Consider the following 25,301-nt stretch of genomic DNA (forward strand, 5'->3'; position numbering starts at 1 on the left):
GCTTACTCCGCACCACACACTGTTCTAAGCCTCTCCAAATATTAACCCGTTCCATCCTCCCATCCCTCACTCCCATGATGTAAATACTGTTTTATGCGTTTCCTAATGAAGGAACCGGGCACAGAGAGCTTACGTAACTCGGCAGGGCCACACAGCTGGTGAGTGGAGGAGTGCGCTGAGCCGGGATTTGAACGCCCCCCTGTCTGGCTGCAGAACCCGTTCCATCCAGCGGGAAAGGCGCATCTCCGGCCCAGCCGCGCAGAGAGGACTGCGCACCGTGTCTGCCGTGCGTGCGGAGCCCCACCTTCCCACGCGGCGCACGGCTGCGAGAGCGGCCCCGGGGCCCCGCCCCCGGGCGCCTGCGGCGGGGGCAGCGGGTTCTTCTCCCGGTCCGCCGTCGGGGGCCGCTGCCCGCGGTTCCCGGGGCCGGGCGCGCCCCGCAAGATGTGCGGGCGCCGCGGCCGGCAGCCCGGGCCCCGCCTGTGCTGGCTACTGTGCTGCAGCGCCCTGCTGTCCCCGGCCACGGGCTACGTGATCGTGAGCTCCGTGTCCTGGGCCGTCACCAACGAGGTGGACGAGGAGCTAGACAGCGCCTCCACCGAGGAGGCGCTGCCCGCGCTGCTGGAAGACTCGGGCAGCATCTGGCAGCGGAGCTTCCCGGCCTCGGCGCACGAGGAGGAGTCTCACCTGCCGCCCCCGGAGGGCACCGCCCGCGCCAGGCCGCCCCCTGCGCCGCCCGGGATGTTCTCCTACCGGCGCGAGGGCAGCGCGAGGCTGCGCCCGGGCACCGCCCGCTTCCTGGCCCACGCCAGCGCCTGGGGCTGTCTGGCCACCGTGTCCGCCCACGAGAAGGTAAGCCACCCGACCGGGAGCGGCGTGCAGGGAACAGGGAGAGCCTGGGGCAACTCCCGCGCTCGGATCCAGGTCTAGCAGACGTGCGCTGGAGGCTGGGTCGGCGTGGACAGCGTGTAATTAATGCAGCCAGATTGTGCTTCGGTTACCCTGGCACCCTGGCAAAGGCAGGAGGGGTGGGGGTTGGTGCTGGGGGAGAGGACGACAAGCAGGCTTCCTGCCAGGTGGATGGGGACCGAAGCGCAGTCGAGAAGCACAGTCTTGAAATGGCCAAAGAGGTGTGCAAATAACCAGCGCCCGACCAGAGACCTGGACAAAAGAAGCCTGAGCCACCTTTGGCATCACCGAGTAGCGCGTCCAGCCCCTGCCCGCCCATAGACCAGAGCTGCCCCATCACTTACTGACCCCGAACCGGGGCTTTGGCGGAAATTTGCATTTTAAAAAATGGAATTCGAGAACTGTTCTGGAAAGGAGATTTATTGTGCAAAGCGTGTAAATGTTGGAGTGACAGCGCTGTCGTCAGCTGCAGCTTTCATCGTTCGTTTCACAGATGTTTTACTCACCTGTTAGACATGATTCCACCTGAAGTGGAAATGCCGTGGATACATGATGAGGATGTAACATCCATACGTGTACACCTTCCAGAAAGCTTTTAGGGCTGTTAAGACCGATGTAAGGGTTTTATTACAGGGCAGTAATTTGAACTCCTATTTATTTCATGCAAAAAAAAATATACTGTTTTATGGAGTGTGTAAGTCATTGGCCAGGGGAAAGGTTCTGGGCCCAGCTCTGGGTCTCACCAGCTCAGAGACTGTGGCCAAGTCAATGGGTTCTCCACTTTGCTTTCCTCATCTATGAAATTAAGTGGTGGACTAGGTAGTTTTGAACGTCCTTTTTTGCTTTGAAAAAAAAAATATCTAAATGACAACTTTTTTTTTTTTTTTTTTTGGCGGTACGCGGGCCTCTCATTGTTGTGGCCTCTCCCGTTGCGGAGCACAGGCTCCGGACGCGCAGGCTCAGCGGCCATGGCTCACGGGCCCAGCCGCTCGGCGGCATGTGGGATCTTCCTGGACCGGGGCAAGAACCCGTGTCCCCTGCATCGGCAGGCGTACACTCAACCACTGCACCACCAGGGAAGCCCGACAACTTTATTTTGATGAGAAATGATCATAAGGTCTTTCACAGCTTCCAAATAGTTCTTCACAGCTATATCTTATACTCCTAAGACATACCTTCGGAAGATATGAAGCTTAAATATGAAGCTGATCTTGGTTTAAAACACAGATCACTTCAAGCAATTAAAACTCTAGTGCCAGTGTATTCAAGGTATTATGACTTTCAACATCCCTTTTCTTAGCTTTGTTAGTAGTTCCCTTTTCCGGTATTGACCTATACTCCAAATGCAATAAATTCAGAGAACATTTACCACGTGCCTGGCACGTGTGCAAGACATGACTCTACTCAGTTTGTGAGTGACCAGCTGAGAAACAGGATCTGGGAATGACATATTAGCATTTTGTAGGATTCCTCAACGTTGGGTTTTCTAAAAGATTAAAACCACCCCTTATCACAATTCTACACACTGTTGTCATGCGACACTTCAAAGACAAAGACAGCCCCGAGTTCTGAGCTAAGTAACAATGAGGAACGCTCTGTGAAGGGTAAAGGTCATGATGCTGGACCCAGCAGGGCTTGGGAGAAACCTAAGAAGTATTTGTGTACGTGTCTGAGAATTTCATCTGCTCTACTGGATGATCGTGAGCAAAACATTGGTTTAGCATGTTTATGTGTCTTCCTTGAAGCTAGAAGGATAAGAAACCAAATTCCCATAAGTTGCTGAGTTATCCTATTAAAATATTATTGATTACAATTTTAAAATGTGACTAATAAGTGAGAAAGTGGTGTGACCCTAAAGGAAACAATACCAGAAAGTTCCTGGAGTCCAAAGACCAGGTAAGATGTTAGGTTAAGACTTAGATTCTGGGCTTCCCTGGTGGCGCAGTGGTTGAGAGTCCGCCTGCCGATGCAGGGGACATGGGTTCGTGCCCCGATCCGGGAAGATCCCACATGCCGCGGAGCGGCTGGGCCCATGAGCCATGGCCGCTGGGCCTGAGCGTCCGGAGCCTGTGCTCCGCAATGGGAGAGACCACGACAGTGAGAGGCCCGCGTACCGCAAAAAAAAAAAAAAAAAAAAAAGACTTAGATTCTATCCCCAAAGTTGCCAAAAATATGGGGGAGGTGGTGAAGGCAGTGGGGCTCCCAAGGGCTAGCTTGTGAGAAAGGTTTTAGTGACCCTCCACCCTTCCATGATTTTCATTGCCTTTACCCCAAATAACTTTCCGTTTAATAGAGTGTGTTTGCTGTGTACCTGCAGCTTCAAGAATAATCCCCTCACCATCCCTCCTCTACAGATGCCACTGCTAAGCTCCTCTGTAGGAATTCTGGAGCCGTCACTGGGTGAAGTGGGCAGGTGGGGAACCACTTTGCTTTGATTCATGACCTGTCAAAACCACGGTGATGCCATGCTGCCCTCGCACCCCCAATGCTATATTTCCTGGTCAGAGACACAGACTGAGCTCCCAGCTCAAGTCAATCCACAACCCTGCATTGAAAAGGCCATTTTTGGTGTTTGTTAGATCCCAGGACTGCCGTTTGGGAACTGCCTGCCGGTCAGTGACGGCCCCCTCAACAACAGCACGGGGGTTCCTTTCTTCTATGTGACACCCAAGGACCTCCTGGTGGCTGATCTGATGAAGAACCCCACGGCCTCCCTCCTGCTGCCGGAATCCGAAGGAGAGTTCTGCAGGTAGGCAAGGGCCCGGCCTCCCCCATCCAGGTGCTCTGCACGAGGCAGGGAGGCTGTGGCTTTTTTTTTTTTTAATTAATTAATTTATTTGTTTTTGGCTGTGTTGGGTCTTCGTTTCTGTGCGAGGGCTTTCTCTAGTTGTGGCAAGCGGGGGCCCCTCTTCATCGCGGTGCGCGGGCCTCTCACTATCGCGGCCTCTCCCGTTGCGGAGCACAGGCTCCAGACGCGCAGGCTCAGTAATTGTGGCTCACAGGCCCAGTTGCTCCGCGGCATGTGGGATCTTCCCAGACCAGGGCTCGAACCCGTGTCCCCTGCATCGGCAGACAGATTCTCAACCACTGCGCCACCAGGGAAGCCCGAGGCTGTGGCTTTAACGGGGCCCTGAGATGCAAAGCATTGTCTTTGCCACTTGGCTAGGGGGCAGGTTCTGGGCCTGGCTCTGGGTCTCACCAGCACCGAGACTGTGGCTAAGTCACTGGGTTCTCCACATTGCTTTCCTCATCTATGAAATTAAGTGGTGGACTAGGTAGTTTTGAAGGTTCTTTTTTGCTTTGAAAAAAATTATTGAAATGACGACTTTATTCTGATAAAGTGATCTTAACTTCTTATGTGGCTTCCAAATGGTTTTTCACAGTTATATCTTAGGCTCCTAAGACACATCTCCAGAAGATACAAAACTTAAATATGAAGCTGATCTTGGTTTAGAATACAAGTCATTGCAAACAATTAAAAGCCTAGAGCCAATGTGTTCCAGATACATTGGCAACGTATGTTGTAGAAATGTATTTTCACGTGGAAAGAGTATATATAGCCGTGGAATCAGATCAATAGAATTCTACCACTCACCAAGCTGTGTGATTTGGGGCAAGTTATTCAACCTTTGGGAGCCTCCGTTTCCTCATCTGTAAAATGGGAATAGTGGTTTCTACCTCCTAGGGTGATGGAGAGAGTTGAAAAGATTTGCAGCGTCTTGCACAACACTGGATGGAGAAATGGCAGCTCTCTTTGTTACGGCAAAGGTGGGGGTGGGGGAGGGGAGGGGAGGGGAGGGGTGGGGGGGAGGGGAGGGGTGGGGGGGAGGGGAGGGGAGGGGTGGGGGGAGGGGAGGGGAGGGGAGGGGAGGGGAGGGGAGTGAAGGAAGAGCCAGTGGTTTGTCTCCAAGGCACATGCAGCATAGAATACACTTATTGTTTTTCAAATTAATTTCTACCTGCCCCAGTGAGGTGTGTGCAATAAAGACCCAGAGTCCCTTAAATCACTTTCTCAAAAACTCTCTCAGAGAAAGGACAGTTGGGCAAAAATGGAACACTGTATCCAACACCTTTGTCTGAAATCAGAATGTGGAGCTTGAGGTCCAATCCTGCCACTGCCGTGTCTGCGCCGAGCTTGGGGAGGGTGGGGGGCGGGACGCACGTGGGAGGGCACCCCTGCAGTAGCAGCAGAGGCAGCAGGGGACCTTGGGCAAGTCCCTTCACCTGTAACGTAGTGATGCTTTTAGAACTGGGATAAGATACCCCCAGCTCCAAAATGCTATGACTCTTTATGCAAAATATGAAAAACACATTCAGCAAACAAATGTGTCAGTTCTTTGAGGAGGGGAAGTGGTAATAATCAAAGCAACAATGCACCATAAAATGCAGCCTGGATAGGACCCTGTCGCTTACCTCTGGGAGCTGGTGGGAGATCCATCCATCAGGGTGGAGGCAGTTCAGCTGACCCAGTGCCCTATCGGGGATGGCAGGAAGCCAGGAAAAGGAGTGCCTCCTCTTTTCATGGAATAGTCTCCTTGTTCTTGACTATTTCATGGAATAGTCTCAACAAGCTTGCTGTTACTAGAAGTATATTCCCAGGTACCTTTCTAGACGTCTGAGGTGTTCCTCATTCCGGCAGCCTAAAGGCAGCCATTGTGCAGGGCACGTTGATCGCAGACCCCAGAGCACACCTGTCCCTGGAGGTGGGCACAGAATAGAGCAGAGGACGTACCGCAGCGCTCAGGTTGTGGAGGGAATTGTCTCCTGGAAGGTCCCAGGCAGCCGTCAGCAGGAGCTTGGGGCCATGAGAAATCCAGCTTAGAGAGGCCCTCTCTGGGGGCTGGGGCTGGGCACGCTTGGGGCCATGTGTGCGGACCCTCTTCGCAGCAGGTACCTCCATGCAGCACACCAGGGTACCTGGATGAGGCAACTCACGGCCGGAGGGGACCACCCAGCCCCACCCCACCCCCCAGGGCCAAGGGCACCAGTATCCCAGACCCTTGTAACTCTGGCCTGGAGGAGGAGGGATGAGCCACCACCCACTGGTACCCCTCTGTCTAAGCCCTCATGTGAAACTCTACTCCCTCGCACTGTGCCAGCTTCTGAAGTCTTAAAATATAATGTAAATAAATATCTACACAGTTAACTGTGGCCTTAGTAAGCATCGCGCCTCGAAGCAGGGATTGTCAGACAATGAGGCTCGTTGTCCCCCCGGGTCCACTACTTTCCAGGACCTGCTTCAGCCCAGGTGTGCTTCATCTGCGTGGAGCTCACATTCCAAGTGCAGCATCACCCTGTAGGTTTTGCCTCCAGAATCTTGGTAATGTTGAGCAGAGACTTAACAAGTCAAAGGCGGGCAAAGAGCAGAGCCCTGAATTGAACAGCGCTCCTCGGGCCACGGGAGCGTAAAGAAGCATCAGGTGGAAACGTCCGTGGCTAAGAACGTCCCTGACAAGCACCTGCGTGAAGTTCAAGGGGCCGCCTGCAAGGCTGCAGGAAGCTGCCCCTCCTGCCTGATCCCGGCCTGCAGAGATTCCCACGGAGCAGGGAGAGCCAGAAAAGCACCCACTTCTCACGGTGATGACGGTAAATCCAGGACACCTGATCCTTTGACCTTTGGAAAGCATGAGAATCGCCTCCGTTCCGTGAAGCAGGTGTTCTTGTGAACTGCAAACTTTCAGCAGCATTTTTACCCTCAGATCTGGTGCATTCTGTGCGCTCATGTCCCTCTGCCTGTCTGTGCACTGGGGTGGAGGTGGATTTTCCCTAAGCGGGAAGACAAAGCCAGGACCCGGCCTGTCTACACGATGCCTCCTGAGACTCCTGTAGGCCTGGGGGGCCATGTTTGTCTGAGGAGCCCTTAGAGCCTGAACCATAAACCAAGGTCGGACAGAGAGGGAGCAGCGTGGCCACTGATGCTCTGAGAGGAGGAAAGAGGTGCCTTCCCAGCCGTTTCCTGCAGGGTCCACTGGGCATCTCAGCTGCAGGCCTGCCTCTGCATCCAGCAGGGTTAGCCCTGGTTCCTGCAGAGTCTGGACTGGGGCAGTCTGGTGAGCTCGACCTCCACCGACAGGACATAGCTTGAGAAGGAAGCCGTCCAACAAACAGAAGCGAATGTAAGTCTGATTCCACTGCAAGGGCAGGCTGAGCTGGGCCTCTGTACTTTAGAGCTCCGTTGGGTGTACAGGACAATTGTATGTATAATGTGTATGTGTTTAATAAGCAGATGGGTGGACAAGACAGAGAGAGAGAGGGATGATGATAGATAGATAGATGTGTGTGTGTGTCTTCACATACTCAACTATTATCTGTTCTGGGAACATATACTACGGTTGCCCCCAACTGGTCTCCCCAGTTCACGCTCTCTCACCTTGATTTCATCCTCAATCCAATATCTGAAGTAATATTTCAAAACCCATATAAGACCCTGGGATTCTCCTGCTTAAACTCTTTCACTAGGAGAAATAGCAAACTCCTGAATGTGGCCTAGGAGGCCCTGCCTGGAGGACACCTGCCTCCCTCTCGGAATAAATAATAGTGGCTAATCCTTTGCTGATTGACTTAGTGTGTGACCTATACCCTAGTGTTATTAAATGGAGAGGTTTAACCTGAACGCTTGTAATCTAAACTGATGTGTGTGTCTGGCATACAGCTAAGAAATGCTTTTTAAAAAAATTGAGATATAATTGATGTATAACGTTGTGCATGGTGTTAATTTGATACATGTGTGTATTGCAATGTGGTTATCCCTGAAGTCTTAGCCAACGTCTCTGTCACGTCACATAATTATCATTTCTTTTTTGGGGTGAGAACATTTAAGATCTAGTCTTTCAGCAACTTTGAAGTTTATAATACAGTATTGGGGGCTTTTTTGTTGGGTTTTGTTGTTGTTGTTGTTTTAAATTTTATTTTTTTGGCTGCGTTGGGTCTCAGTTGCGACACACGGGAGCGTAGCTGCTGCGCGCGGGCTTCTCTTTAGTTGTGGTGTGCGGATTTTCTCTTCTCTAGTTGAGGCACGTGAGCTCAATAGCTGTGGCACCCGGGCTTAGTTGCCCAGCGGCATGTGGGATCTTAGTTGCTTGAGCAGGGATCCAACCCACGTCCTCTGCATTGGAAGGCGGATTCTTTACCACTGGGCCACCAGGGAAGTCCCTGTAACACAGTACTGTTCAATATACTCTCTGTGTTGTGCATCAGATCTCCAGGACTTATTCGTCTTCTAACTGCGAGTTTGTGCGTTTTGACCAACATCTCCCCAGTTCCCGAACCCCCAGACACTGGTAACCTGGTAACCATTAAATCTCTGTTTCTATGAGTCTGGCTTTTTTAGTTTCCACATATAAGGGATATCGTGCAGTATTTGTCTTTGTCTGATTTATCTCAGCATAATGTCCTCAAAGTCCATCCATGTATTGCAGATGGCATTATTTCACCCTTTCTTATGGCTGAGTAGTATTCAATGGTATATATAGGTACCACAACTTCTTTATCCATTCATCTGTTGATGGACATTTAGGTTGTTTCCACATCTAGGCTATTGTAAATAGTGCTGCTATGAACATTGGGGTGCATGTATCTTTTCGAATTAGAGTTTTCATCTTTTCTGGATATATGCCCAGGAGTGGGATGGCTGGATCATATGGTAGCTCTATTTTTAGTTTTTTAAGGAACATCCATACTGTTCTCTTTAGTGGCTATACCAATTTACATTCCCACCAACAGTGTAGGAAGGTTCCCTTTTCTCCACACCCTCTCCAGCATTTATTACTTGTAGACGTTTTGACGATGGCCATTCTAACCAGTGTGAGGCGATACCTCATTGTAGTTTTGATTTGCATTTCTCTAGTAATTAGCGATGTTGAGCATCTTTTCATGTACCTGTTGGCCATATGTATGTCTTCTTTGGAGAAATGTCTATTCAGATCTTCTGCCCAGTTTTTGATTGGGTTGTTTATTCTTTTGATATTGAGTTGTATGAGCTGTTTGTATATTTTGGATATTAACCCCTTGTCAGTCGCATCATTTGCACATATTTTCTCCCAGTCCATAGGTTGTCTTTTTGTTTTGTTGATTGTTTCCTTTGCTGTACAAAAGCTTTTAAGTTTGATTACGTCCCATTTGTTTATGTTTGCTTTTATTTCTTTTGCCTTTGGAGACTGATCTAAGAACATATGCCTATGATTTATGTCTGAGAATGCTTTACCTATGTTCTCTTCTAGGAGTTTTATTTAGGTCTTTAAACCATTTTGAGTTTAGTTTTGTGTACGGTGTGTGCGGGTGTTCTAACTCCATTGATTTATGTGTAGCTGTCCAGCTTTTCCCAACACCATTTGTTGAAGAGACTGTCTTTCCTCCATTGTTGTTCTTGCCTTCTTTGTCGAAGGTTAATTGGCCATAGGTGTGTGGGCTTATTTCTGGGCTCTCGATTCTGTTCCATTGATCTACTTGTCCATTTTGGGGGGGCACAGTCGTCTTGACTCCCATCTCAGGACATATTGAATTAGGTGCTATTACCCTGTCCTTCTTCCTAGAGGAGAAAATTTGGAAAATGAATCAGACAGGATGATAAGTAGAGAATGACTTTCAGTACTGAAAAAGGACAGAGTAACCAAGGAAAGTTTCTGGAGTATCTTACCTATTCAGCACCTCACTTTGTGCTGGAGAGGGAAGGGGAAATCTGCAGGCCTTCTGGCTTCATGGGTAGCTGGAGTCAAGATAGTCCGAGAGTGGAAAAGACAGAATAAGTGAGAACAGCGTCTAGATTGCTACAGGGAGGCTAAAAAGAGCAAACTCTCACAAATTAGAGTAGTAGAGTGACTTTCCATTCCATGGAGACAGAGTGAGGGTGACAGCCTTGCCCCTCCCCCAGCCCAAAGATGAGAACCACTTGGGGGACGAGGCTTCATAGTTTGAAGGAGCTCGGAGGTGAGTTCTGACACTTCTTTAGGTTGGTTAGGACGTGGGGTGGGTCTGATAGGCGTTTCCTGGGTTTCCAGTGAAGGCTGCTGAGAACCGCGGTCCAGCCCCCGGATGACTCACATCATTTATAAAACAAAGTCAAGTTACAGTCTGAGAATGGTAGGAAGGGAAGTGGCTTTTCCACCTCATCATTCATTACATCCATCCAAACCAGAACCTACAAACATGTCTTGCCTAATTATTGTTAGTTTGTTTACAGTTTGTTTTATTCACTTATTCCGTTTACCCCTTTGTGCTGTGATTTCTTCATTTAATTCATTAGATGAATTAGGGATGTGAATCTGTTTCCTAGCTCAGGTGAAGATGACAAGTTGAGAATAAGATTCCAGTTTGCAAAATTCACCAGCAATCAGCAGCCTCTTCTTTCCCATTTCCTCTCCCTTCAACACATCAGCCTGTACAGATGCTCCTGGGACGCAGTGAATTTGTTCTCAGACCGGGGGCCCAGTTGGATGGAGATTCACTAAAAATGGACTTGACAAAGAAAGCCCACTTGAGAAATTTCTCTTCCATTGCAACGTCTTTCCTTACCGAGCACGCAGGCCTGAATGCCGTAGGCCTACGTTTTGCATCTTCTTAGCCAAAGCAGAGCAAGCCCTCAGGACCAGAATGAACCGCATTCTGCTGGCGTAGGCTCATCTTTCGTGTTGAAGATCTGGAAATATATGGAATCCGGAGGCTTTTCCTAAAATGAAAAAATGTTTTCATTTGATAGTTTGGGCAAATGCTAGGTTTCTAGAAAGACAGAGTTGATTATCAAGAAAGGAAGATCTGAAGACGCTTTTTTTCCTTTTCCCCAAAAGGCTTTTAACAACAGGTGGTCGTGGCCATTGCCATGGGTCACAGCCCCTTTCCTGTCCCAGGCCGAAAGCATCCCTGCGCAAACAGTGGTCAGAGCTCTAACTGACCAGGCCTCTGTGATTTGGCATCAGAGGAGATGCTAAGATTCTAGTTTTTAAAGCTATCTAGTTTCTGAAGGAGAGGTACCAGACCATGACTAGATTGAAGCCCTGTGGGCATATTGGACCAAGAATGGGAGCCTTTCAGAATGATGACCCATAAGGGGTGCCTATTACAGAGGCAATTCAGCGCTGCAGAATCACACATCAAAAGGGGTTGCTCACATGCAGTTTCGGGCAATGTGCTTGAGCGTAGATTCCTGCCCTAGCCTATGAGCAGGTCCTGCATTTTATAGGCATGTTGACAGTAGAAGAAACTGCTTTCGTGAAACAGGATAAGTAAGAGGAGGCTGTTGGTGGGAGGGTGGACCTGCCTTTATGTGCCGCTATGTGCCGTGGGCACCGGATGAACACTTTGCACAGACAACCAAATTGTATGCACTGAGTTTAATCCTTTTTTTCTGTGCTGAAAATAAAAAGAGATTCCAGAAATCTAAATGCCCGTTAGCCATCTCTATGTTTTTAACTGTTTTTGTCAGAAGAAAAGATATTGTTGAATGATAGCTGAAAGCCTCAGCCCAGCCTAATTCCAAACGCAGGCTCTGCGAGTTGCTGCCTAGAACTGCGGAGAGGGCGCGCTTCCATGGTTCTTTAGATGAGCCCCGTCAGATGAGCTTACAGAATAAGCCTGTGATTGCAGTAGCTTGCCTTCTAATAGCCAAGATGTGTCTCACGTCCACCTGGGACATGACGAGCATTTCAAAGTACAGGGCCCAGCCCTAATCAGATAAAGACGCTGAGTTCCAGTTCTCTTCTCTGAATTGTGTTCATTCCCCTTGAAGGCAACATATAAATCTTCTAAATAAATTGCTCTCTGGCCAGATTCATGTCACCTCTTCTCCTATGCCCACACATTCCTGTAATCAGAAAGTTAACATTAATTCAAGTAACTTTTATTTATTTATTTATTTGTTTTATTTTATTTATTTATTTTTGGCTGTGTTGGGTTTTTGTTGCTGCGCGCGGGCTTCCTCTAGTTGCGGCGGGGGCTACTCTTTGTTGCGGTGTGCAGGCTTCTCATTGCAGTGGCTTCTCCTGTCGTGGAGCATGGGATCTAGACACACAGGCTTCAGTAGTTGTGGCACGTGGGCTTAGTTGCTCCGAGGCATGTGGGATCTTCCGGGACCAGGGCTTGGACCCGTGTCCCCTGCATTGGCAGGCGGATTCTTAACCACTGTGCCACCAGGGAAGCCCTCAAGTAGCTTTTAAAAGAGCTGTCTGGGGACTTCCCTGGCGGTGCGTGTTCGAGCCCTGGTCCGGGAAGATCCCACGTGCCCCAGAGCAACTAAGCCCGTGCGCCACAACTACTGAACCTGCACTCTAGAGCCTGTGAGCCACAACTACTGAGCCTGCGTGCCACAAATACTGAGCCTACGTGCCACAACTACTGAAGCCCGTGCACCTAGAGCCCGTGCTCCGGAACAAGAGAAGCCACTGCGATGAGAAGCCCGTGCACTGCAACGAAGAGTAGCCCCTGCTCGCCACAACTAGAGAAAGCCCAGGTGCAGCAACAAAGACCCAATGCAGCCAAAAATAAATAAATAAATAAATAAAATTTAAAATAAAATAAAATAAAAGAGCTGTCTGGGAGGAGTCAGAGAACCCCACAGAGAGAAAGCTTAGTGAGCAGATGTTTGAGTATTCTCTTCCTTCTTCTACTCATTTCTCTGGCCAGCTCACCTAGCAACCTGCAACCACTTCTCTCTCCCTTATTTTGTTTCAGCTCCATGAATTTTTGTCCCCACGGTTCCCAGGGGATCCATTTCCTGAAGCCACTGATGATTCCAGTTTCTCTGTCCTTATGTTACCATTTTCCTGCACCTTCCAGCTACTTCTTGCCATCCGGTTCACAAACGTTCTACTTACCTGTTAGACATGATTCCACTGTGAGCTGAAATGACATGAATTGACAATGAGGTTGTAAGTCCCATACATATACACCTGCCAGAAAGCTTTTAGAGTTGTTAAGGTAGATGTAAGCATCTTATTACAAGGCCCCTAGCCTCTGGCAGTCACCAGTTTATCTTCTGTCTCCGTGGACTTGCCTATCCTGGACATTTCATATAAATGGAATCATATAATATGTGGCTTTTTAAACTTAACTATAGTTGATTTACAATATTGTGTTAGTTGCAGGTGTACATCTTCAGGTTTTCCATTATAGGTTATTATTAAGATACTGAATATACTTCCGGGTGCAGTACAGTAAATCCTTGTTGCTTACCTGTTTTATATGTAGTGGTGTGTATCTGTTAATACCATACTCCTAATTTATCCCTCTCCTTCCCTTTCCTTTTTGGTAACCATAAGTTTGTTTTCTACGTCTGTGAGTCTGTTTCTGTTTTGTAAATAAGTTGTATTTTGGGGGGGGATTCCACATGTAAGTGATGTCATATAATATTTGTCTTTCTCTGTTTGACTTCACTTAGTATGATAATCTCTAGATCCGTCCATGTTGCTGCAAATGGCAATATTTCATTCCTTTTTTTACGGCTGAGTGATGGTTCATTGTATATATGTACCACATCTTCTTTATCCATTCATCTGTTGATGGACACAAGTTACTTCCGTGTCCTGGCTATTGTAAATAGTCTGCTATGAACATTGGTGTGTATTATGTGGGTTTTGTGACTACTTTCTTTCACTTAGCACAATGTTTTCTGGGTTCGTTATGTTGTAACATGTATCAGTACTTCATTCCTTTTTCTAGACAAATACTATTCCATTGTACGAATATGCCACATCTTCTTTATCCAGCCATCAGTTGATGGAAATTTGTTTCCACATTTTGGCTGTTAGAATGCGGCTGTGAGAATTTGTGTGTAAGTTTTGTATGGACATATGTTTTCCATTCTCTTTGGTATGTATCTAGGTGTGGAATTGCTGGATCACATGGTAACTGTATTTAACGTTTTGCAGAACTGTCTTCCTCAGTGGCTGCACCGCTTTATATTCCCACCAGCAATGTATGAGGGCTCCAGCTCGTCCACATTCTCGCCAACACTTGTTATTGTCAGCCTTTTTTTTTTTTTTTTTTTTTTGCGGTACGCAGGCCTCTCACTGTTGTGACCTCTCCCGTTGCGGAGCACAGGCTCCGGACGCGCAGGCTCAGCAGCCATGGCTCACGGGCCCAGCCGCTCTGCAGCATGTGGGATCCTCCCAGACCGGGGCATGAACCTGCGTCCCCTGCATCGGCAGGCGGATTCTCAACCACTGCGCCACCAGGGAAGCCCTTGCCTGCCTTTCTTATTATAGCTATCCTAATGGGTGCAAAGTGGTGTCGCACTGTGGTTTTGTTATGCATTTCCCTAATGACTAATGATGCTGAGTGTCTTCTTATGTGTTTATTGGCTATTTGTAAATCTTCTTTGGAGAACTGTCTATTCAAAGCCTTTACCTATTTTTAAATTGGATTATTTGTCTTTTTATATTAGATTGTAAGAGTTCTTTATACATTCTGGATATGACCCTTATCAGACATATAATCTCCAAGTATTTTCCTAATGCATTTTAATCTAATTTTCTCTTCTTTTGTCATTGGAAGGAACAGAAAAACTAAAGATTCAATATGACATTCCAATTGTACATATTCTTGGTCAATGTCCTTTTGCTTCTTCCTTTTTTTTTTTTTCTTTCCCTAACTTTTAAATTTGGGCTTTTTTTAAAAAAAAAAAAAAAGATTTTTTAAAATTGAAGTATCTTTTGCTTCTATAAACTGGGCCTTCCCCATGAGAAAAACACACAATTGAAGTAACTTTCCTGAGATAATACAGAAGTGTACCTAAATTATCTAGTGTGTAGAAATACTAAGAAAATGTCTGACCAAGGAAAGAAAAAGATTTTAATTAATCGGCTTACGAAGGGATTTGAGAAGGAAAGCTGATACTCTAATAATGTAAAGACAAAGTAGGAGATACTGATAATGAATTCAATTGAACATTAATGGAATTAGGCATCCTTTGTACAAAGGAACATACTAAATGTGGCATTGAGAATGAGAATTTGTCCTTCCAATGATATTCATTGAGCACTTCACTAATGCCAGGCGTGCATAGGTAAGACCTAAGAGACACAGGCTCCTCCCTGCTTACTTGTCATCAGTCATTTGAATCCAGAGAGTGAGATGTAACACATGACCACATATATAAAGGGCCCCCCTTTGTTAAAACCATGCCCTTCCACAACAGGGGAGGAGTAGAATTCCACATTGTACCTGTGGTTTCCACCAGCTCAGCATCTTTTCTTCCTGTCTGTCCATCCACCTCTCCATCCTTTCCGTTTCATGCAACTCAACCTGACTTGGCCTTCAAATGTAAGACACTAACCTCCTGAAAGTTCCTTCCATTCTTTACTGCTCTATTCCCATCTTAAGGCTGTGTTCAAATTTTCTAGTCCCAGTAATTGTTCCCCAGGATGCATTTCATTTTCTGTCTGACTTTCTTTCTTTTCACTCGTGAGGACTGCCTGGGTCTCAGTCCCTGGGCCCAGACCCAGACCCCTCCCTCCGAGAAGACCACTCGGCCCCATTAGTCTGCCAGGACAGGGGGTGATTGCACGCGCTCCCGGCCCCTTGCTGATCCTGCTTCACTCGCTTCCTTTCCGCCTTTTTCTCCTGGTTGACTGAGCTGCAGGCACATGTGACTCATGCAGCAGCAAAGCTTTCCCTGGAAAATGGGACAAGACTCCAGTGTACTTAGAAGTGCTTTCAGCCTGGCAGAGCCCTGTCCATCCACTCCTGCCTTTCATTTTCCAGGTTAGGAAACTGAGGGCCTGAAAGCTGGAAGACAGACGAATGGATGATATGGTATTCAGTTTCCATAACATCCCCTGTCTCCACCACACCATCTCTGCAGCTGGCTCTCCTCCTGGCCCAGCACCCCCTGCCACCCGGCTTCTGCTCTCCCTGTCGACCCCGTCTTTCCTTTCAAGTGAATGAAGTGGTCCAGCACCAGGCAGCTTCCCCTCTTCTAGTTCATCGTTTGCTGCACACCTCTCAGCAAGGTAGACAATAGGATTTTGGAAAAGAACAACTGAACCTTCAGTGCAGGGATGGGGATGCTAGGTAATGTGTGTGTTACACGTTAGACTAGAGAGACAGCCCCTGGAGGTGCCGTGATGCAGGATAAGGAAGAAAGCTGAGCGCACTCTGAGGGTTCCTGACTCTGTGGGGGCTGCTGTCCTATTTCATTCTTTCTTTCTTTTTTTGGGGGGGGGCGGTGTGCTGTGCCTCACGGCATGCGGGATCTTAGTTCCCGGATCAGGGATCAAATCCATGTCCCCAGCAGTGGAAGTGCAGAGTCTTAACCAGTGACTCACCGGGGAATTCCCTGCTGTGCTATTTCAACATCATCCAGGCTGAGGCCAGGGGGACCATGGTGGAGTTAAGATTCTCAGGTGGCCGCAGCTGAGCACTGTGCCCTGCCGGCCCAGGGCGGCGTCTCAGCTGAGCCGGCAGATGGCAGAGGGAGCTTGGCTGGATCATGGAAGTGGTTGATTCTGACCAGGTTTGATGCTGGAACCCTGTGGCCTATGAACATGACTGAGGTTTGATTCTGGAACCCACTGACCTGGGAACATGACTGAGGTTTGATCTTGCAACCCTCTGGCCTGGGAAAGTGACCAGGTTTGGTTCTGGAACCCTCTGGCCTGGGATCATGACTGCGGTTTGATTCTGGAACCCTGTGGCCCAGGAACATGACTGTCATTTGATTCTGGAAACTTCTGGTCTGGGAATATGACTGAGGTTTGGTTGTGGAACCCTGTGGCCTGGGAACAGGACCAGGTTTGAATTTGGAACTGCCTGGCAGGCTGCAGGGTAACTAAGCCATGCTTGGGGAGCAGGCTGAGACCAGGAGAGACGCCAGGTTTGCTTGTAAAATGCAGACTCCTGGGCTCCAGCTGTCTCTGATGAAGGGAGCTTAGAATCTGCATCTTCACGGAACCACTCAGGAATTCTTAACACATACTTAAGTTTGATTGCTCCAGTATTAGAAGAAAGCTTCTGATTTGAGGTTCATCGATTTGACTCCTAAACCCACCAAGTAATACCTACCTGGGTGCTTCCCTGGTGGTGCCGTGCCGTTAAGAGTCCGTGCTCCTAATGCAGGGGCCCCAGGTTCGATCCCTGGTCAGGGGACTGTTATAGATCCCACACGCCTCAACTAAAGATCCTGCAGGTGGCAACGAAGATCCCGCGTGCCGCAACTGAGACCCAGCGCAGCCAAATAAATGAATGAATGAATAAATAAATAAATAAAAATACGTGACTGCCCTGAACAACCTACTTAACTTATCTAGGCCTCAATTTCCTTAACCCTAAAATGGGAACAACAGTACTCCCGTGTGCTGTGGGAATGCAATGTTTCAGTGAGCGTAAAGTTTCCAGCGCGTGGTCAGTACTAATAAGTGGTAGCTATCGTCATGAGCAGCTGTTTCCTCTGTGCAGGAGTCGGGGTGACAGAGATGGGCAGAGGAGGAGAACACTGACCGTGCCCTGTCTCCACTGCATCCCTCAGAGGCATAAGAGCAATCGTGTAGCTGGTACTTCTTCTGTGCCAAGCACTATTCTAAGCAACAGAGACGTATAACCCATGTGACCCTTTCAAGGTGCTCACGAGAGAGGTGCTATTGTTAGCCCCTTTTTACAGATGAGGAAACTGAGGCCCAGAGAGAATGAGGAACTTGGACTTGGACCACAGTCCAAGTTCTAATGGGGGCTGAGATTCAATCCCAGACACCTGGGCTGCTCAGCCCTGCTGCTCCGCCGTACCCCCTGCCCGCTCACAGCAGCTGCCGCCTGAAAGCAGGGAACCTCCCCACCTACCTCTCAGAGAGAACTGAGTCAGAAGCTGCAAAATCTACAAAAATACAGAAATGTTGTCTGTTTTAAGTTGTTCAAATATAACTTCCATTGTGTGAGTTGCACTGAGATAGAAGCAAGACGTGAAATCTGTTTTAAATTCATACAGGTGCAGGCTGCCCGTCTGTTGCAATGAAACATCCATTTCAGCATCTACTGTGTAGTGAACTGTGCTAAGCAGTGTTAGGCACAGAGATGAAAGGTAATAGTACCCCCCACACCTTTGAGAGGAGGAAAAGGTTGTAAGACACACGTGGAAATCCTTCTAGAACAAGCTGAGCGTGGTAAATCCTCCAGGAGACATTGGCCTGGAAATGGTTGATGGAGAGAGTGTCTCATGAAGGAGGCTTGGCGTCTTCACTCTCTCTGCTCTCCCTGCTGTACCCCATCCGCTCCCAAACACTGCACTTACATGCCAGTGACTCCCAAACTTATATTCCCATCTGCGACCTCTCATCTGAGTTCCGGACCCCAACTCCAGCTGCTTCCTGGACATCTCCACTTGGACATCTCACGGACCCCTCGAGCTCAGCCTCTTCCTCCTTCCCCAGAGGGCTCCTCTTCCTGGGCTCCCCATCCATTTGGCTGTTCAGAGCAGACCCTTGGGTACCACGATTCGCTTCTTCTTCTTCTTACACAACCAGTCAGCTGCGTCCAACTGGTCTACCTCCCAGACCTCTCCCCCAGTTGACTACTTCTCTTCAGCTTGCTTCTCCCCACCACCTGGCCCAAGACTCTACTGTTGCTCACCTGGACTCTTTAAATACTCCTGACCAGTGTCCCTGGATGCCTGTTTGCCCCTTTCCAACCCACTTTCCATCCTAAAACTGGAGGGATCTTTTCAAAAAGCACATCTCATCATTCCATTACCCTGCTTAAAATTCTTCAATGTTTTCCCATTGCTCTTAGGATGAAATTTTAACATCTTAACATGGCCTCTGCGGCCTCTGTGGTCCACCCCTGGCAGTGCCAGTGTCTGTGGCATCACCCTTCCCCTTTGTGCTGGCCCCAGTGGTCTTATGGCTCTTTTCTGCCTGGGGACCTTTGCCCTTGCTCTTCCTTCTATCTACACTGATTTCCCTGCCTTTACCTAACTAATTCCCACTCATTTCCTAGGTTTCTGGGTTGATGTTATAACGTGGAAGCCTGCCTGTGTTTTGAGGGTCAGGAAACATAGACAAGTTTCCATGTTATAGTAGCAAGTGAATAAATCATTAATTGTACAGCAGGCTGTCTGACGTCTGCCCCTCCTGCTAGAACGTAATTCTCATGAGGGCCAGGACTGTGTCCTTCTGACTCTCCACCAGCCCCAGAGCCTTGAACGTAATGAGCCTATGTTCAACTAATGTTTACTGGGTGAATATATGGAATATTTGAGTTAGGCCTTGAGGGATGGTGTATAGTTTTCTATTGCTGCTGTGATAAATTGCCTCAAATTTGCGGTTCAAAACCACACAGGTTTATTCTCTTACAGTCCTGGAGGTCAGAAATCTGAAATGAGTCTTATGGAGCTACGATCAAGGTGTTGGCAGGGCAGGTTCCCCCTGGAGGCTCTGAGAGGAGAATTTGTTTCCTTGCCGTTTTCAGCTCCTAGAGGCCACCCGCATCTCTTGGCATCTGGCCCCTTCCTTGCATCATCTAACCTGTCGATCCCGTTTCCTGGATCCTACAGCTCTGATTTTCCACCTCCCTGTCTAAGGACCCTTGTGATTTCATTGGGCCCACCAGATAATCCAGGATAATCTTCCCATATCAAGTTCCTTAACTTAATCATATCTGTAAAGTCCATGTTGCCATACAAGGTAACAGTCACACGTTCTGGGCACTAGGACGTGGACATCTTTGTGGGGAGACCTTATTCAACGCACCGCAGATGGATGTACCAGTCTCAATGCATTTGCAAGTGTAGATGGAGACATGGTAATTTATTCTAACGTGTGCTAAGGCACTTATTGGTGTTTTGGGGGAGTCATGATCGTTCTTATTTATAATATACATGCTTTTAAAATATAGATATTAAAATGACTCAAACACATGTGATAGTCAATCAACGAATGTTAATTTTAATATATTCTTAGCATGGCGAAATGATAGAGAAAGGTGAAAACTGCAGAGAAAAGGGTTATAAATTGAGCAGTCTGCTTAATCGTGACCTGTCAGAGTGAACTGTTTTTAGCATCCCCGCTCCTCTCCTGCCTGGAAGTGGACCTAGTTCCCCCTTTTGCATGTCTTGTCCCTTTGTGTATGACTGCCTGGGGTTTATTGAATCATAAGATTTGATGCTGCATAAGAGAAAATCCTAGCCCAAGATGCTTACAGAAATGTAGCACTCTGTCCTTTAAAGACATACGGCCAAGGCTTCCAAATAACACAAATTCCATTCCAAGAAACTCAGAGAAGCCATGGATAAGAGCATTGAACTGAAGGGTGGAAAAGGCATCAACACAGCATGAAAATGGACCAATTTGTTCAGAGTCTCAAAAAAACAGAGGCTGGGAGGGTCTGCAGATGAACCCCAAATAACTTTCATAGTTATTCCAGAACAGACCATTTTTTTAAATGTTTGTGCACCCAAAACTGAGAAGAAGCAACCACCTCCAGGCAGTAGTAGTTGGGGAGGCTGGCACGACGTAAAGGCCATCCCTTTCTTCGATAGGTTTATTGCTGGGTGATAAGTCAGGAAGACGATTGTCTACTCACTGTATGTGGATTTCCCTGAGGCCCTTGACAGAAAGCCTGAGTGATGTTCTTATCGACAAGACAGAATAATACGAACAAGGGATCGTAGTGCTGGGTAGGCTTCTTTCTCTCGCGTGTAATACATTTGTTTCTCTTACACCTAATTTCACGAAGATGTGAAACTGTGCATGGATGGATGACTGGTGGGAGCCCCGAAGGTGTTGATTAATAGGAGGGGGTTTCATCTGAGTGCTGAGGGGAGGATGTTTCTGGTTCCTTGGCCATTTACAGCCCCTGGAAAGTGGTGGGAACCTGGGAGCCAGTGGAAGGGTCCTGGGTTGAACCACGTGGGAGCTTGAGACACTGAATCGTGTTGGAGAGACACAGAAAAATTGTCAGGAGAAGCTGAAGCCACAGCCAGGAAAATGGTGCCAAGAAGGAAGGAGAAAACTGGGGGGGGGGGGATTTAACTGGGACAGTGTGAGGCTTTATACTGGTATGCCATAAAATTAGAATTAAATCAAATTTAATATAAAAATTTAGATGAAGTAACATAACATAACAACACGACATAGACACGCTTCCCTGGAAGGATGGAGTAGGGAGTGGCGGACGTGACCTACTCCTCTACTTCGTGAACCTTCTGCTCGAGCAATGAGGTCCATCCTGGATACTAAAGTTTAACAAGAATATTGACAAACCAGCAAGTCTAAAAGCAGCCAGACTGAAACAAGTCTTGAGAAATAGGTAAGTGCTTTCGGCAGATGTCTGAAAGGCCAGGCCAGAAAATGGCAGCTCTGTTTGTTCTGATGTCGCCCTGGAGGCGCGAGCAGAACAGGTGGGTGGAAGCCACAGAGGCCTCGCGGTTTCCTCTCCACTGCCACCCTCTCCTTACCTTCAGCATCGTGCGGATGGTCGATCCTACACCCGCGCTTCTCCAGCAAGGTTTTCACTTCCTCGGCCACATCCAGATCTGGTAGCACACGCCCCACGTCCGAATCTCCGTTCTGAGCATCCTACCCCGGGCCCTTCTTGCCTGAGTCACCGCATGGAGCCCAGCAGTCCTCTGCCCCATCACCATCTCATCTCACCACGGTCAGCGCCTCCTGGCTCCCCTTCCCCTTCACCCAGCTCAGACTCCATGGTCTGTCTTTATAACCCCCCACCCAAGACCACCTGCAAGTTCTCTGCCCCTCTCCCTCTGAAGCACCCCTGGCTACATCCAACCCCGTTCAACCCTGATCCCTCCTCCTCTACTCCTGCACCCAGGAGGCTCCGAGTTACAGGAACAAACCACATGGCCAGGCTGACTCTCCCACTTTAAATTCATGAACAGAATCCTCCCATGCATTCCAACATCACTGGAAGATTCTCCATCTCCCACCAAGGCTCCTTTCCCACCCTCAGGTTCACGCCTACTCCCTGTTTTTCGGACCAAATCTACTCATCCCCTCCAGTCTCTCTGGGTTGCAGGTGACACCCACGTTTCTTTGACAAAATGCAGACGCCTCTCAGCCTCTCTCCTCTCCCTCCACTAGTCTGTAAATGTACCTGTGTCTGTGCCAGTGGGTCTCAAACAGACGTGGGGGGACCCCTCCCCAGGGACATTTGGCAATGTCTGGAGATGGTTTTGGTTGTTACAACTTGGGGAAGGAGGGTGCTCCTGCAATCCTGTGGGTAGAACCCAGAGACGCTCCTAAATGTTCTACAATGCACAGGACACCCCCAGCCCGATGAACTGCTCAGCCTCAAGTGTCAATAGCACCAAAGTGAGAAACTGCTCTACACCAGCTGTCCTTCACTTACTAAGAGAAAGCGACACATCGCTGTGTGTTCCCAAGTCAGGTCCGGCTGCTCGGCGCTCGAAAATCAATACTCGAGAGAGACAGATGTTGGTAGAAAGGAAAGTTGCTTCTCAGCAGAACGCCAGCCATCTGGGGAGATGGTGGACTCAGGGTCCCCCAAAAACCATCTCCGAAGATTCTGCTCGGCCATGAAAGTTCTTAAAGGGAAAAAAGGGAAGTCATCTCAGTTAATCATAGAGATGGGGGATCCGAGTGGCGCTGCGCCCAACTGTGTGCAGGCTCATCGACTTCCTGGGCTCTTTCTTTAGATGCTATCTCGTTCACACAGTTTGCTTTTGAGATCACTGCAGGGGAAGCTGGGGAAGAGATCTGGTCATCTGTTAATTACTTCTTCATTTCCACTTCTTTGACCTAGGGAAAGAGCCAACAGATTAGGCGAGGCGTTGTGTGATCAAAAGGTTTGAAAGGGGTGCTAGGGCCGGAGATGAGTAGAGCGTGGGGGCGCCTGGTTTGAGGTTCGTGACTAGATAAAAGGGGCCTCCTGCAAAGAGCTCTTTCCTGCAGAGCTGCCTACATGGGGGTTCTGCTGTGTTTTGGGTGGCACAGTTCATTGTGCAAGAAAGTCCCATGCATCACAGGACATTTCGGATTCCCCGTCCCTGCCCAGTAAATGCAAGTAGAGCCCCCAGCCCAGTCACTGGGACAAAGGTGCTCCACAGATTTCCCAGCTTCCCTTATGGGCAGAAACACTTCCTGGCTGAGAACCACTGTACGTGGATCGGATGGTGATTGACATTGTATCCCTGTCACTTGGGGACTGCATGAAACAAATTTTTTTTCTCTATTTTAAAGAATTGAAACAAAGTTGAATATTTTAATGTCATTCACCCAATATGTCTATGCGTATTGGCTTAACTTCCTAAATCCAAAAAGAACATACTGTCTGCTTTTCTCTAACATTTTTCTTTACCACTGAACACAAATACATCAAAATAAGACAGGCCTTTAAATGTATCGTACTAACCAACAAGACATAAAGTGTTTGGGAAGGTTGAATGTAAACTTATTAGAAAAATGCATCCCTTGTGAAGCTCTTAGAAAATTGTAGCTCATAAAAGTGTGAGTATAAAAAAAACTGTAGCAAAAGGAGGATTACTTATCTTAAAGGATTGCTCAAAGAAAGCAATCTTCTCACGTAATTGGAAGTCATTTAAGCGCTCAACCGCTGTCTCATTGTTTCCTTTATAGCCCCTGGGTCATCTAATCCACTCTTTTACCCACAAGGTTCTAGAGCTGACTGTTCTTTCTATTTAATAGCATTCTGGAACCCGGGTATGGATGGGCCCATGCTTTGACACAGTATTGCCTTTTGGATCTCTGCCTGTGGGCGTGAAGCCGTCTCCCTGTAAAAAACAGACTCTTTATCTTTTGGTCCCTGAGTTCCCTGACTTAAACTATCAAATTCTATATTAGATTCTGTTGGAGGAGGGACTTCCCCGTGGTGGTCCAGGGGCTAAGACTCCATGCTCCCAATGCAGGGGGCCCGGGTTCGATCCTGGTCAAGGAACTAGATCCCTTGTGGAATGTTTTACAAGTATTACATGTGTTATGATAGAAATATATATAGGGCACAAGTTTATATGAGTGGTGGAGCAAGTTACTTGGAATGAGCTAAGTTTTAATATGTTTATTAGGCAACCAGTGATAGGTAAGTGTGTGCGTGCACACACACGTAAACATGCATATGTGTGTTCATGCATGTGGAGGGTTCATCATTCTAGGAAGATAGAATGGTGTGAGAAAGGCTGGGGGGTTTGAATCTTGGTGTAAAAGTAATTATTTATGTCCAGAGAGCTGCAAAGGATAAGGCCAGGAAAAAAGACAGATGCCTGACCATTAGGAACATTTTGTACTGTATTTTCAGATTTTGGTTGTGCTTGTATAAGTAGAGGGGTATTAAAAGTACATGAAATTAGAAGGTGACAGTTTTTTATTTTAGAAAGATTACTCTAGCAATAATGTAAAGGAAACCATGCCATCAATGTATGAATAATAAATTAATAATAACCAAAAACAATGATTCTGTTGGAGGAAAAATTAGAATAAAAAGGTTAAAAATAAGTTCCAGGCTGGGGTGTGCAAGCATTCCCCCTAGCAGAGGCCACACAGAGCAGTAGCACAATGTAATGAACACAGCCAGGGACCAGGGCAGGCAGAGGGCAGTTCCTAGACAGCTTCTGCCACTTTCTAGAGGGTCCTCAAGCTGGTAAGTCATCCTCTGGGTTCTCCAGGTGACCACCTGAGCAGACCAGGCTTTTCCGGTCCTGCCCTTGAGACAGAAGTCCTTTTGGGTCACTAGCTGCCCATCTGGCAGAGTGCGGGTGGCAGGCCCCGAGGACAAGTGGAAAGGAGAGCGATGCCCAAAAGAACGTCCCCTAACCTGAAAGAGAAACGGAAACAGTGCAGCCCAAGGCCCTCAGCCCCGAGGGGCAGCCCTTCCCGCAGCACACAGATAAATTCACCAAATTCTCACCAACTGCGGAAGGCAGAAAGCCCGCCCGGACATTTCCAAGGAACCCGGAGAGGTGCTGATGACGCAGGTGGGGACCATCACCGCTGCCCCACCCTGTTCTCCCTGCCCCCTCCTCAGCCACATCTGGATGTCTTATCACCACACCTGGTGGCTTCTCTCCTTTGCCATGCAGGGACACTGGGTATAACAGACTTTTACTAGGGTCTGGGGGAATAGTGGGAGGGGTGACTAGGGTTGTCGGGTGAAATACAGGATTCCCAGTCAAATGTGAATTTCAGATAAACAAATACACTTTTAGTATAAGCATGTCCCAAATATTGTCTGGGACATCTTATACTGAAAAAAAAAATTGTTGTTTATCTAAAATTCAAAGGTGACTGGGCATCTGTATTGATACCTCCTACGTCTGGCAACTCCAGGTACAGCACTGGACAGCAGCCACATCGTGGGGCATCCCTGCACCATCACTGGCCACCCCTCATCACAAGGATGGAGGACACCCCTGCCACATGGCTGGGTATCCCCTCCAAATTCCAGGCCTCCTCCCACTGCCTTTCTTTTCTTCTCTGAGTCTCAGC

The 25,301-nt window shown here is 48.1% G+C and overlaps 1 protein-coding gene across 6 annotated transcripts in view; it reads left to right on the forward strand.

Moving 5' to 3' along the window:
* The first annotated feature begins 209 nt into the window (after positions 1-209).
* The window catches only part of CREG2 (cellular repressor of E1A stimulated genes 2), a 76,123-nt gene continuing 51,031 nt past the window's right edge, over positions 210-25,301 (forward strand). For 2 of the 6 annotated variants that reach the window (XM_067704133.1, XM_067704134.1), the window contains exons 1-2: positions 229-852; positions 3,489-3,658. In XM_067704133.1, coding sequence (XP_067560234.1) covers positions 445-852; positions 3,489-3,658 — 578 coding nt within the window. In that variant the 5' untranslated portion in view covers positions 229-444. Of the gene's footprint in view, positions 853-3,488; positions 3,659-19,180; positions 19,700-25,301 lie in introns of those variants that run through there. The other 4 variants (XM_067704130.1, XM_067704132.1, XM_067704135.1 and 1 more) reach the window with 4 other exon arrangements.

Source organism: Pseudorca crassidens, chromosome 14, assembly GCF_039906515.1.
Source record: "Pseudorca crassidens isolate mPseCra1 chromosome 14, mPseCra1.hap1, whole genome shotgun sequence".
Classification (NCBI taxonomy): domain Eukaryota; kingdom Metazoa; phylum Chordata; class Mammalia; order Artiodactyla; family Delphinidae; genus Pseudorca; species Pseudorca crassidens.